At 49.7% G+C, this 13,975-nt stretch overlaps 1 protein-coding gene across 1 annotated transcript; it reads right to left on the reverse strand.

Annotated features, from left to right (window-relative positions):
- Positions 1-5,663: 5,663 nt before the first annotated feature.
- On the reverse strand, positions 5,664-11,981 carry DNASE1L3 (deoxyribonuclease 1 like 3). Its single transcript, XM_062610770.1, has 8 exons — positions 11,710-11,981; positions 9,997-10,085; positions 9,300-9,392; positions 8,899-9,011; positions 8,254-8,366; positions 7,285-7,442; positions 6,680-6,776; positions 5,664-6,449 (listed from the first exon to the last, which is right to left on the reverse strand). Exons 1-8 carry the CDS (start codon positions 11,839-11,841, stop codon positions 6,321-6,323), a joined length of 924 nt encoding a protein of 307 aa, XP_062466754.1. The 5' UTR covers positions 11,842-11,981; the 3' UTR covers positions 5,664-6,320.
- Between the last annotated feature and the right edge of the window lie 1,994 nt (positions 11,982-13,975).

Here is a 13,975-nt window from a genome sequence, read left to right on the forward strand (position 1 = left end):
AATGGCTCTCATGCCATTTGACACCTGGTATATTATTCTTCTTGCACTATAATAAAACCTTGGATAGTATCGTTTGGGGTGCAGCACCAAGTGCCTTGCTTTATTAATAGGCTAAATCATGTCCTCTGTGACACATGTGCTGGTGGACTCATTGCAGCTTGGGCATATGGTGACCAGTGGGGCTGCCCATGGGGTGCATGGGCAGATGGGAGCTGATGGAACCTCCTTGTCCTTTCTAGTATTAGTATAAGGGATTATCTTAATAAACTAAAGATATGTATCTTAATCAATTATTAGAACTTAATTTCAGATTAATTATTTAATTGTAATAATTATATATATATATATAGAGAGAGAGAGAGAGAGATAAAAGGTAAACCAGTATACTTAATTTTTCCTGTGATGTTACTGCAGCAGGTAAGTCTCCAATCCGTGCCAGGCCTGGGGCTTTGCAGAGTACTTTTTGTGTCCAGAATGGATCTCCCTTCAACCACCAAAAAGCACTGAGCTGCTCTGATGTTTATCTGGTGTATTAGCAATGTGGGTTGTGGGGCTGTTGCTTAGCAGGACTCTGGGTTTGGTCAGATTATGCAAACCCTATAATTAGTTTTCCCTCTAATTGTCTGCGGAAAGTGAGAATGTGAAGTTTCCAATCCAGAACCTGCTTTTCTCTCTACTCAGTTTTAGCTTCTAGATGTATCGGTTTAAACTGGTTTGATCGTATTTTCAGCATTTTTTTACCCCACCCTGAGATGTATTTGCAGTCCAGACAATGCACCTTTCTTACTTAAAAATAATAAAAAGGAAACAGGCTATGTATTAATCACATTTAAAAGCCTGTCCAAAGCAGTTACATATAAACAAACATCATTTGACAGAAACTGGGATGGAGCCGCTTGAAACTGCTAATTCAGGGAATGGCACAATGCATTTTACACTGTGATTTTTATTCATTTGGAGAAAGACTCTTTCCAAAGCATTTGTTGCTATGACAGTTGGCTGTGCTGCTCTCTCCCATGGGCCAAACCAAACTGGTTGCTCAGTTTGGCCTCTGCCAGGTCAGGGACAGCTCTGCACCCGTTGGCATCCAGGGGATGGGGTCTTGCAAAGCTGCTGTCAGCATCCCCAGGTTTTTATTCTGTCCTCTGTGCCAGCTGGCCTCGAGGGTCTTATTTTTCTTTTCCTTATTCTATATATCTCCTGTCTCCATCTGCAGCAGCACAAAGGAGTGTGTGAAGTTTTACTGCCAGCAGCAGTGGTGCAGGACATGCCACTGAAGCACCCATCTGTATTGCTGTGGGCTAGGAGCAAACCCTCCTGGTACCCACACTTTCAGCATCAAACTTCCCAATTCCTGAAAGCAAATGTCTGTTTTAAACTATATGCTTTCCCTCTCTTACAGTAACTTAGAGAAATTCCCATCCCACAGTGACATGCCACGTCTTCATGGCTCCATCTGAGCTGGAGAGGAAGCAGCAGGATGGGCTACAGCACTCTGCAGCCTGCAGCAGTCGTTCATATTCAGCAGGTCCCTCTTGCAGAAGGTTATCAAAACAGCCCCGCTGCCAGCTGTCCCTCCGGTGTGGGGCTGGTTCTCCAGGGCCTCCTGGGAAATGGTTTTAAATGGCTTGTTGGAATTTCTCAGACTTCCAGAGTTAATTTTCATGGTTGTGAGTTTATATTGCACACTTATTAAAAACAGTGTCCCTAGATCAGGCTGGATTTATAGCTCGTGTCGCTATTAATTTGACCGTGATTTAAAGCAAATTCTTTATATAACATAAAAGGAAGGGTAATATATGTGATTTAAAAGAAAGTAATAGGCAAAATCTGGTTTAGCAAGACCCAGAGGTGTGTTTGACAGCTCTTTCCTGTGATGAACTGCTTTCTGCAGGACCTTGGTACTGCAAATATTTACATCCACGCTTAGCTGGAAGCCTGTGAATCCTTCGAGCCCTGTGGAAGAGCTGCCCTTGGTGTGAGGGTATTTCTTTCTGACAGTGATGTCCTGCTAAGGTGTGTTTTTTGGGGGTGGGATTTTGCATCTGGATTCATTGAAAATGGCTGGGGTCAGGCCCTCCTCCCAGCTGAGCTGCACAGAAAGCAGCCACGTCTCAAAGGCCAGCATTTGCAGAGCTTTCCAGGGAAGGTTTCTGGCTCCTTAGCCAATATGGAAATTAATTTTATATAAATCTGTCTCCCAGCTAGCAGCAAATACCCTGCAAATGCTGGCAGCTGAGGCACTGTATTGAAAATGGCTCATGAAGTATTTAACCTTGGTTTTCACACCAGCTGGAAAACTGGGCTGCATAGAAAGTGCGTTCATAGTGCTGTACCAGGTGATAGTGGAGAGAGAGGTGGTGGTGCTTAACCATCAGGATGGCAGAGAGCAACATGGGCTAAACCTGGCTCCAGGGATTGCAGAAAGAACCCCTGATCCACACTGCTGTTTCCCCCAGCACCAGAAAAGGGGGCCTGTGGCACTGGGACAGAGCCAGCCACCCTGTTGCAGGAGTATCAAAGGACACCAAGGAGTCCCCTTGAGTAGATGTGTCCCATAACCTGCAGGCACCTGGTCCTGGGAGCTGCTGCCTGCAAGCAGGGCAGTCTTGTAAAGGTCATTGCAACGTGTTTCCTAGTTAAATAACTGTGGCCAACGAATAAACAGGCTTGGAGCCAAAAAAAGGTGCTGGTTTTTGTTGTAGAACTCATTTACAGGCACAGTGAGACTAGGGACACTTTGGGGTCAGCTGCGGGCCAGCTCTCAACAGTGAATAGAAGAGGTCTGTACAGAGGCACGCACAGGAAGGCAGGTCTATGAGCTCCCACCTATGAAGGAATCATGTTTCTTTGCCACAGCTGGGATTGCTGGCTTTGGCATCTGGGCTAAATGCCGTGGGGACACCCCTGGATACAGGGATTTATAGCGATGCCACCAGAGGGTGCCCTAATAATATTTAATGCACGCATGGCTCCGCAGGGGGGTAGCCTGGGGGAAAAACCTTCCTTATCCTGGGCAAGGGGCTGCCAGAGGGTGGGGAAATGCTTTTAATGGCTCAAAGGTGGAGAAAAAATACTGTGACTTTTCAAACTGTTTTCCTTCTGAATCAGGGCAGGAAGAAGATGACTGCTGCCTTCACCTTCTGCTCCCCATCTCCTTGGATTGCTTGGCAGAGAAGAGCCCCACGGACCACTGTGCTACATGGAAACCGGGAACAAGCTCCATGGGTGCCATGTAAGTGCTGCCTATGAAGCCCTTGCTCCACTCTTGGTCCTTCTCTGCAGTGAATGCTCTGTCAGTGAGTGCCCAAGTCCAGCCCTGGGCACAGAGCTGCTCACCACCACCCCTCCAGATGCAACGGAGGCATGAAACAGCCAGGCTTGGACCAACTGCTGGTTTCAGTAGCCCCACGCTGGTAGGCTCCTTGATTTTCCTGCCTTTGATACTGCTATTGGTGCTATTGGCCCTGCTGTGTGATAGTGCAGCCTGGTGTTTCTCGGGGATGCAGCTCAATTGCTGGCTGCACATCTGTACACATGTACATCTGTATGTTCAGACACAGGGTGCGTACATGTCCCAGCCCAAACCCCATCAGTGGTGGCTCTGGTACCTACTGCTGTTGGCTCATCACCCTCATTGCAGGGAAGCAGTGGGAGCTTTGGAGCATGTTGAGGCTTGAATCGCTTATGTCTGTGTGTATTCATCCAGTTAGACTTTCAGGAAAGCAAAACAAACATGAATGCAAACCCAAATAAGAGAGGTTGTGCTGCACAGAGACAGATCTGTTCCAAAGGGCTTAAAAGCCAGGGGCACTTGCTGTGATGCTGAGAGGGGACAGTCCCTGGTCCTAATGACCCCTGTCCCTTTGTGCAGTTCATTAAACAGCACACCCCAGCATATTTGATGATTGTTTATGTGCAATTTATTTAATGTTCCCCTAATGTTGCATATTTAATCACAGTGCGTGCTCCATTGGTCTGTATTTTGGATATACGGGCCCCAAATGAACAAGCCAGGTGGGGCCCTGTGGGGTTTTACATCAGCTCTCCTGTGTCCTCATTGCTGCCAGTACCTAAAAGGAGGCAAAGGGAGGTATGTAGAGCCTTGCCCAGGGCCAAAGGCTCTCTCATTCTGTGACACAGGCAGAGAGGTGTCAAAGCCCACCAAGGTCAGTGGGGAGCAGTGTCAAGGCCAGGAAGAAGACATGAGCCCTGTTCAGATGAGTCCTAGGTGCAGATGGACAAACCTATCCAGTGAGGTGATGGAGGCTATGAGGAAATGCAGTCTTGCTGCAGGCTGCTGCTCTGGGTTCCTGGGGGCTTCTCTGCCAAGCGACTCACTCCCCCAAGGACAGCAAAACCCATATTGTGTGGGTTTCTGCAGGGTGAGGGGCAGCCCTGGCTCTGTCCCAGTGCAGGGCAGCAGGGACCTCCTGTGGGGCTAGGAGGTGGTCTTGTGGGATGGGAATTGAGGATGCCTCTGGCATCATGCATTGGAGAAGGGCTTCCCAAGGAGACCCAAACCTGATGGACTGGGGGATCTTAGCACTTTTTGTTCAGCTGAACACTATCTGCTCTGTGTTCTCACCTGGCCAGGGCTGCTGTGGAGGAAACTGAGTTTTCACTTCTGAAGAGCCTCTTTGTTTCTCTCCCAGCCATGATCTGAGACCTGGCTTGCGTGAGACAAAGTTTCTCCAGGCCATTTCCGATTCCCAGTGTAAAACTTCTGTTTGACAATGAATAAAGCTCAAGAATCTTCATTCATTGAAAGACAAACTTTGATCTGGCTGCAGAATACATTGAGACTCCTGCAACTTAGAAACCCCTTTGCAGTTGGGACAGCCGGGTGATGATCCTTGGGTGGGGAAAATCTAGAGACAACATGGACTGTTGAACATTTTGGGATGTAATTACACTACTGTCTAGTGAATGTATGGAGTAAACAGAGAAATATCAATAGAGTGTGATTTATTCCTTTGTGCACTGCTCCTTTCTGCAAGCCAAGAAAAAGTAGGGATTTATGTGCGACTAAGACATGAGGCCAGAGACTTAGGCTGATTTCAGCCTTCACGTGAACCGTTGCTGCAGTCAGCCAGACAATGGCATTCCTATAAAAATCCCAATGCAAATATTTGTTCTAAATCAGACTCTTTCCTTTTGCTTTGACTGGAGTGTAACTGAGGGAGCTTATGCAATGCTGTATTGTTTCAAGATTAATTGCTACTGAAAGTTGAAGGATTTCTTGTCTGCCTTGCACACACACTCCCCAGCCCCCTCGGGATAATCTTCTCTCTATTTAATTCTTCCCTAAATTCTTTCTCCCCAGACAGTGAGTTTTGTAAAGGCCAAGCTGCTTTCCTCCCCTAAAAGCCCAGCTCATTTGCTAGCCCTTCCTGCCCCATCAGCAGGCAAACTGGGGGGTGCTGATGAAGAGATGAGTATCTGCCTCTACTAACAGTTGGATTATTCTCACTTTTCACATGCCATCTGCATGGGAGGGTTTGCTTTGCATTGACTCCAGCCTGTGGGCTGAGCTGAGAAAACAGATTGCTGCACCACTCTGTTAAATAATCATCATTAGAGGCTGGTTCATCAGACAACTTCAGGCTGCCATGGAGGTTTGGGGGGGTTGGGAAGGGGAAATGCAATTCACGTGCACATGATGATGCTGAAATCAGGTTTTAATGTAAGTTTTATGATGTTCTGTTGCAGTGCTGTCAGCTGGGATCCGTGGGACTTCTCACCTGAGGTTTGCAGGCAGGAAGGGGTGATACCAGCAGCACTCTCTTCCTGCTGCTCCTGGCTGGGTTAGTGCAGAAGCCTCGATGCTGTGAGCAGCTTCAAACCCACACCAAGCAAATACTCCAAGATCAGCAACATTTTACATTGCAAACCACCAGGCACAGACCTGTGTCCCACTGGTGGCAGCTCTGAAGCAGATACACACACATGCACAATGCAGAAAGGTCCTTTTAATCCTTCTGCCCCTCGAGAGGAATGGCAGAGCTCCAGAGCCCACATGAACACATGGAGATCCCTGCCTTTCAGGTGTTACAGACAAAGCACACCGAAGTATTTTCCCTTTGTTCCTTACATTTGAGATCAGTACAGTACATGCAGTATGCTGCTTCTAGCTGATCTATCTTTGCATACAATTAGGAAAATAACCTGAAGGTTTAATTTCCCTTCTTACCCAAAATACTTGAACTTTAACAAAATATTTGCTTCCTTTCCACTAACTATTGCACTTGCTGTGGGTATATCTACATTAGTCTTCAGCATCTGTGTGTTTCCACATCACTGGAGAGGACTCAGCACGCTCACGAGCTCGAGCAGCGTCTGTTTCTTGGTCTCCTCTTCTTTGTAAATTTTGATTTCAGCCAGTTGAAGAAGCCACCTTTTGCTTTCAACTCAAACTCTACTGGGAAGTGGTCGCTCACCCCCAGTGCCTGCAAGACAAGAGCACAGAGGGGTTTGGGAGCCAGATACTCACACTCTTTCCAAACACTGCCCCAGCGGGTTTCACCATGCAGTGGGGAGGTGCAGTATGGCCACTGCATCACTTTGGGAGGATGCAATGGCTTTGTGGCCAGGGCCATGTTCAAAACTGCCTGGATACTATTGGCTTTGTACTGTGTTAGTCCTTGTCCCAGTGCTGCAGAGGCCATGCTCTGCCTACCTGCTCCTCGGTCATTTGGAAGTCCTTCTGGAAATCAAAGATATTGACAGACTGTGGCACGATGGCATGGACAAGCTTCTGCCCGCTGACCACGATCCTGCAAGGAACAAGGGAATGGGGTGCTGTTATGGGGTGCCCAAGCAGCGGCATGCAGCACTGAGCTGGTGGCCAGAGGGGTGGCCTTGATGCAATCACAGGTATCTATGGTTTGTCCTTACCGACGGGCCAGGTACTAAGAGATGCCATCACCTGCTTTCGGCTCAGTTTGGCTCATTGCTGTCCTTGACAGTGAGGCACCTGAATGTCTTGGTGTGTATTGGCCTTGGAAGCCAGCATTACCTCACTTCTATCTAAACCATCCCTAACAGTCCTGCAGAGCTCAAAGCCATACTTTCTGCAAAACTCCATGACAAGAAGCCTGGAAAGTGCTTTGTGCTCCTGACTAGAAGTATTCAGACCTTGTTTCAGTCCTCATTTCTCCCTGGACACTGTTTTATCCTTGAAGTCCTCATGCGCATCTGCTTTATCTGACAGTCATTGATACCTTTTGATATATTTTTTTCCTCAGGGAGTCACAGTGAGTGACTTGGTGGTGAACACTTCACCTGTCATATGGGCAGCTTGTGCTTCTCTTCACTGTTGTGTCATTTTTGTCGCCGATTAGCCAGATGAATTCGGAGTAAGTCCTCAGCCGAATGTTCTTCCAGTGCTTTTGGGGAACGTAGCTACACCCAGCATTAAAGTCCCCCATGAAGATGAAGTTCTGGAAGGTAGGAGGGGTTTAAAAGGTAATCGTGAGGACAGCTTTTCAAAAGAAGACAGCAAGGACTTTTAGGGTCAGTGGGTGCTCCCAGTAGCCATTGCAGCTTGAATAGCAAGCACTCATTGGGTGTACTGGGGCAAGTCTAAATGAGGCAACAAAGATGCTCAGGGGCTGGAGCACCTCTCCTGTGAAGACAGACTGAGGGAGCTGGGGCTGTTCAGCCTGGGGAAGAGAAGGCTCTGGAGAGACCTTAGAGCAGCTCCAATGCCTAAAGGGGCTGACAAGAAATCTGGAGAGGGGCTTTGGACAAGGGCCTGTAGGGACAGGACACGGGTGAATGAAAAGGGTAGATTTAGATTAGGTATTAGAAAGAACAACTTCCCTGCAAGGGTGCTGAGGCACTGGCACAGCATGCCCAGAGAAGCTGTGGCTGCCCCATCCCTGGCAGTGTTCAAGGCCAGGTTGGACACAGAGGCTTGGAGCAACCTGGTCCAGTGGAAGGTGTCCCTGCCCATGGCAGGGGGTTGGAACTGGGTGAGCTTTAAGGTCCTTTCCAACCCAAACCATTCTGTGATTCTATGATCCTTCTTTCTGCTGGGCGCACCACCAAACATACTGATGAAACAACAGTTTTATTGTGAGATCAAGTTTACTTATTAAAATGTGGTGAACCCAATGAAAATACATTAAAGAGAGACTCAAATGTGGGGCTTGTCAACAGTTTTAAGGTTACCAGGCTGTGAGTAAGGAATAGCATGCCAGGTGAGTCAGTACCAAAGCTGCTGTTAGTAATGTGGATGTGGCAACTAACCTCAATTTTCCAGCGCTGTTTTACATCTAAATACACATCATAGAGCTCATCAATCTCCCGTACTGCTGTCTCTGGTGTGGTGTGTAGAGGGATTATAGCAAATTCTTTGACAGCTTAAAAACAAAGCAAAAGAACAGGAAAAAGTGCACTGGTTAAACACACAATGAATCACAAAGAAGCAGAGACTGACTTGGAAGCAAGAAGGTTTGTCTGAAGAAGAAAAAGCTGCTGTTCTGGCTGTGGATCAGAGGCCATTGCTGTGTGGTTGCACAGTGCTCCCCACCAGCTGCCCAGTGAGGCTGAGCTGTGATGTGGTGAAGTGCTGTGTCAGGGCAAGACAAACCCTGCTCTGATACCCATGGCAATAGCTGCTCCCATGGCTGTGCCAGTGGCATGGAGCACATCCACCAAACCACTGCCCGTGGCAGCAGAAGAGGCTTTCCTGGGGCTGCAGCATGCACTGAGCTGTGGATGATGCTGGAGGCAGCAGCCCCAAAGGCAAAATGCTGCTTGTGTAAGGAAAAGCAGCATGGGGTCAGGATGTGGCCCCTCTCGCAGCCACCACGACATGCTTGGTTCCAGCAGGGCTATTTTGCTCCGTAAGACTTGCCAGTGGGAGGATGATTTGTTTCTCAAAGGTCTCACCAGTTTTTGGAGAGTGGAACCAGACGGTGAAGGGCTCTCTGGAGAAGGCATCCTCATCCCCAGGCTGGGTGTCTGGGTACTGGTAGGTTTGTTTCACCGATACCAGGTGTGGCCTGCAGCAGAATAAACAGGACAGGGGATGTCATGCTCATAGCTTGCTGGGACATCTGGGACATGTCTAACTCTGACTCCATGCTCTAGGCCATGGTCTGCAATGGATACAGCCACACTGGTGGCTCTGCTTGGGACAATCCCATAGCCAGGCACAGCCCATCTCATCCGCACAGCCTGCTTCTCTCCGGGTCCCTTGGAGCAAAGCCACCCCTGTGTCCAGCCCATTCCTACAGGGCAGGGCAGGGTAGGGTAAGGGTCTGGCTTGTTGGCAAGGGGAGCTTGCTCACCGGTAGATGAAGGCGTACTGCTCCTTGTAGCTCTTCCTTCCCAGCCTCTCGCTGACCACGCAGCGGTATTCCTCCTTCGGCCCCTTCAGCTCTCTGGAAGGAAAGTGGTGTTCCTGAGTTTATGTCTGCATTCATGGGGGGATGAGGAGGAGATAGTTTTGCCCAAGGGTACGGGATGCTGCCTGCCTGACCTCAGAGGGGGGTTGTAAAGACAATAAACCCTTCTCAGGACCTGCGGTCTGGATCTGTGCTCCACCGCTGGCTCTTTACCTCCTTCCTGCTTGTTGCTGCTCTACCTCTCTTTCAGCTGGGTCTCACATCCAGCCAGACATACGCTGCTCGTTCCTCTAGGCTGCCAGTCCAGGCAGGCAATCCCTGATCTACAGCAATTCCCAACCCTGCAGACAGGCAGCTGCCCTGGTGCAGCGCAGTGGAAAACTCTGGTTTTCCCTTGAGCATTATCTTTAACAGACTGAGATTTAAAATGTCCTACATGGTTTGGACATGTCCTACGGTGGTTTGGAGCTGACTTTGCTCCTGGCCTTCTGCAGGGCTGTCAGAGCCTTGTCCTTTCCTTGACAGCTGGGACAAAGCCCAGACCCTGAGCTTTCACCCTGATAACACAGCACTGAGCAGAGCACAGGCTCTTGCCAAGCTTCTTTCCCAACATCTGCCTACTTGCCCATGGCCACCGTACCTGGTGAGCTTCTCCACCAGGAGAGGACAAACCCGGTTCTTGTTCTCCTTTATTTCCATCAGCAACATGATGTCACAGCGAGAAATGATCTGCGAGGGGAAGGAGCAGAAGCAGTTTTGCACGTGGTGGGTTTTGGAGGATTAGGAAAAGGTTGGACAGAAGTGGTTACTGGTGCGGGGAAGTCCTTTGTGGAAGAAGCAGCTCCAAGCCTGGGGTCGTGGGAGGGGGGCAGTAGCCTGAGCAGAGTCCTTCTGCTTTCAGAGCTGCCTCACATCCCCACTGGAGCTGGGAGAGGGAACTCGGGAGCAGAGCGGTTTTGGGTTTGTTGAAGAACTTCTGTCCCTGCCCTTGAGGAGGAAGTGTGGAGGGGAAGGGGCAGTGAGAGCTGCTGCTGTGAGCCTGCTTTAACCCCAGCACTGCTGGGGTGCTGCCCTGCCACCCCTGCCCTCACCTGTGGCTGTTTTCTCTCCTCCTTGCCACACTGGTTTCCTTCTCCGCTTCAGACCTGTCCTGCGCACCCCAACTCCCTTGGTACCCAGAAGGATGTGGCAGGAGCTTTTGAGGGGCTTTGACGGGAGCCGGATAGGGTCCGTTACCAACCCACTGCAATGGTTTCCATCCTTTTTCTGGTGTAAGCACCCCGAGGGTCCTACAACTACATGTGCCATCCTAAAGCTGTGTGTGCTGTCAGCATTCACCTGTCCCTGCTCCTGCTGCAGCCCCTCTGAAACAGCCCATACAGCCCAAAGCAACCCAGGTTTGAAATGAGGTCCCAGCACCTGTGGGCTGCAGCAGAGAAGCTCCAGGGTGCTGGGGGGGCTGCCTCATCCCCATGGCCAGCACCAGGATCCCCATGGGAAAGGCCAGCTCACCCTGCAGCAGAGTGCACCCCAGGGCTTCCTTCTGCCCATGGCTTTGTTGTGAGTGATTTCATGGGAAAAAGCACCCCTTTTTGCCCCTTGAAACATGCAGAAATCAGTATGTTGCCCATAGTGCTGATGGTATAAAAACAGTCCAGATATGTAAACCCCTCTTCTCCAGCAGTTTGCAACGAAGAATTAAAACCTAAATGGTGTCGTTCTTCATTACTGCCTTTTGACATTTGCAGCCATCCCTCTAACACTGAGCACCACCTTCTCTTACTGTGGCATCTCGGAGGGCACCTGCAAAAGCTGTGAGTCCAAAACAAGGTTCTTTAAAAAAGCTGAGTTTATCTTCAGCTTCTCCAGAGGGAGCCTGATGGTGAGGGTTTGCTCACATGAATTAGCAGTCAGGCTTTTCACTCTAATACGATTCTCTCTGCTGTCCTGAGAATATGTGTTTAATTAGACAAGAATACTGTAGCATAACCAGCACATAAGCACGGTCAGTAACGTATTGCAAACCAAGGTCAATAACGTATCGCAAACCAAAGCTCTGTGCATTCAAAGTCAAAAGTATTTTTCCTGCACACAGAGGTTTTGCTTCCTTGCTAACTCCATTTCCAAAGCAAACAGCAGATGTTTTTTCTGTTCTATTCCCATGCAAGCTATAATAGCAGTAAACATCCTACTCAAACACAGGCTGATTTTTACTTTAAGAGAATGAAGTTATTTAAATTATTCACTCAATTTTAACCTGAAATTCAACTGTGAAAAGGTAAAGTGCAAGATTACGCAGCTAGGAAATCCCCCAAAAACTCAATGTCTGTCTCAGCCAGGCAAATGAACGTACCTTTACCACGGCATCCACAACTTCAGGTCTGCCTATTTTAGTTTCTCCAAAAGATCTCACATTGAAGGAGCAGATTCTTAGGCTCAGAGATGGGTTGAAATTGAAGAGCCAAAGCAAGACGAAGAGCAACATCTTCGGGGACTTGGACAAAACGAGCTGCCGTGAGTGTGCCTATAAATATCTGTGCGTGTGTTTGTGCATCCGTCCCTTTGTGGCCAGTTGGGAGATCAAACTGAGCAGTCAGCTGTGTCAATCACGAACAAGAACAGGAATTACCATTTCCTCCTTTCCCTCACCTCCATCTCCCTGCGCAAAGCAGCATGGAGGCTTTGAACATCTGCCAGGGGGAAAACCAGCTCTCCCAAGCCAATGTCCCCATCCTGGAGAAGCAACTGCTCCAACAGACTCCAGCATCCATCCCCATAGGGACGCCTGCTATGCCTGGACACCAGCCAGAAACACTTTGGGCAGTGTTGGGCCAGGACCAGGCTCCCTGGGCCACCCAGGAGAGAGGTCAAGACCAGGAAATGAATAGGGTGGATAGTGAAAGGGTCTGGGAAGCAGCAGTGGGAAGAGGGAAGTTTCTGGAGGGCACCAGTTGTGGGCACCAGAAGCCCCAGTGAGAGGTGGTGGTGGTGGGACACCCTGAACGCAGTGGTTTTGACCATATCCATGTTTTGCTCTGCTTGTGTTGTGGTTGGAAAGTCACACTGTGAGAAAGCGATGAACCATCCATCACCCCAGGCCACTCGCTTTTACCACCTTCATCCAGAGCCACGGTGTACCCTGCTGTGGGCTACCCACAGCTGATGGGGCCCTATGGCTCAATCCAGTGCAGCCATGGGGAGGTACGTGACATCTCCAGTGCTGTCCCCAAACTCCAGCCAAGTGTCCCCAGCACAGCAGTCTCGGGGTGGTGACCCAAGGTGTGTGCATGTGGGTCTGGCTCAAGCTGTGTGGTGGTGGGGGGCACATGAGTTTGGCCAAGGTGACGCTCAAGTGAGGATGCTGCAACTGGGATGGCTTTGTCACATTGGGTGGCTTTTGCAGGGAAACCATTCCCCTGACCTCCCTTACTCCTCCACTGTGTGCCTGGCGATGCATTTATCATCAGGAGGTCTATAATGACAGGAGGTATAACAAGAAGTCAGGCTAAATGGCATCTTCAAGTATCTTGGATTTTATTCCCTGTGCTTACAGGTTCGTTCACATCCTCTTTTCCCTGAGACCAGTCCTGCAGCTCAGTTGGACCCCACTGCCCTGCCTGCACAGGGAGCTGCCCTGCTGCCCTCCTGCTTCCTAATGAACACAGCAGCCTGGGAGCAGGCTTGTGGCCCTCCCAAATCACAGGGGTTGTGCCGTGCCTTCCCGCCACTGGGTCTCTAATGAGCCAGCCTTGAGCAGGACAGGCTCTGGAGGAAACTAATAATGCAGAAGGGAAAGCAACAGCTTTAAGGGTTGTAAATCTCCTGCTTGACCTCGCTAAAAGCACAGCATGAGCCAACAGTTTGCAACAGCGGCTGCAGCCTTGGGGTCAGAGCCATCAAAACCTAGAGCTCTCCCCAAGCCCAGACTTGCTTGGGTTACCCAGGCACCAAGAAGCAACTTTTGTGGTGCCTGTGAGGACTTTGACCCTGAACTGTGCCTTGATGCTGCCTTGTTTGTCCCCAGGACTCACTTAAGGGCCCTCCCCTACACCCCGGGTGTTATCAGCAGACAGCAGAGCCACCCTGTGCAGTGACGTGCGGAGCTCACGCTCCTTTCTGCACCATTTTATCTCTCTGCTTATTGCATTTTCCCTGCATATGTTCTTTGCTCCATATCGCACCATAAAACCCACTCGATGCCAGCTTATGAACCCTGCCCATTCAGGGCTATCCTGGTCTTGCACAAGACAAATGAAGCTGCTGGTGCAATCAGCCTGGGTTGGGTTTTCACCCCTACTCTGAACGATGCTGGCTGAGGAACATCACCTTCAGCTGAGCAGCACCTGTGGGAAGTTCCCTAATAAAGCTCCTTCTCAGCCTCTCCCTGCTCCCAGGAAAGAAGGGACAAGTGATGAGGCTGCAGGCAATGCCAAAGCCAGGTTGGGCAAGAGCTTAGAGCTGTGAGTAGGTGCTGCTCAAGCCTTGCCTGCTCCTCTTCAGGGTGTTTCAGTCAAGCTTTGCTGACAGCCTGTGCTGGGGCTGGGACTGGAGCAGTGATTCAGCCTTCTGTCCCCTTCCTGCTCCCAAGCAGGTGCTGAGGGATGGTTGGGGTGAGATGT

The sequence above is a fragment of the Pezoporus occidentalis genome, unplaced genomic scaffold, assembly GCF_034315485.1.
Source record: "Pezoporus occidentalis ecotype Australia unplaced genomic scaffold, CSIRO_AGI_Poc_V1 ctg149, whole genome shotgun sequence".
In the NCBI taxonomy this organism is placed as follows: Eukaryota; Metazoa; Chordata; class Aves; order Psittaciformes; family Psittacidae; genus Pezoporus; species Pezoporus occidentalis.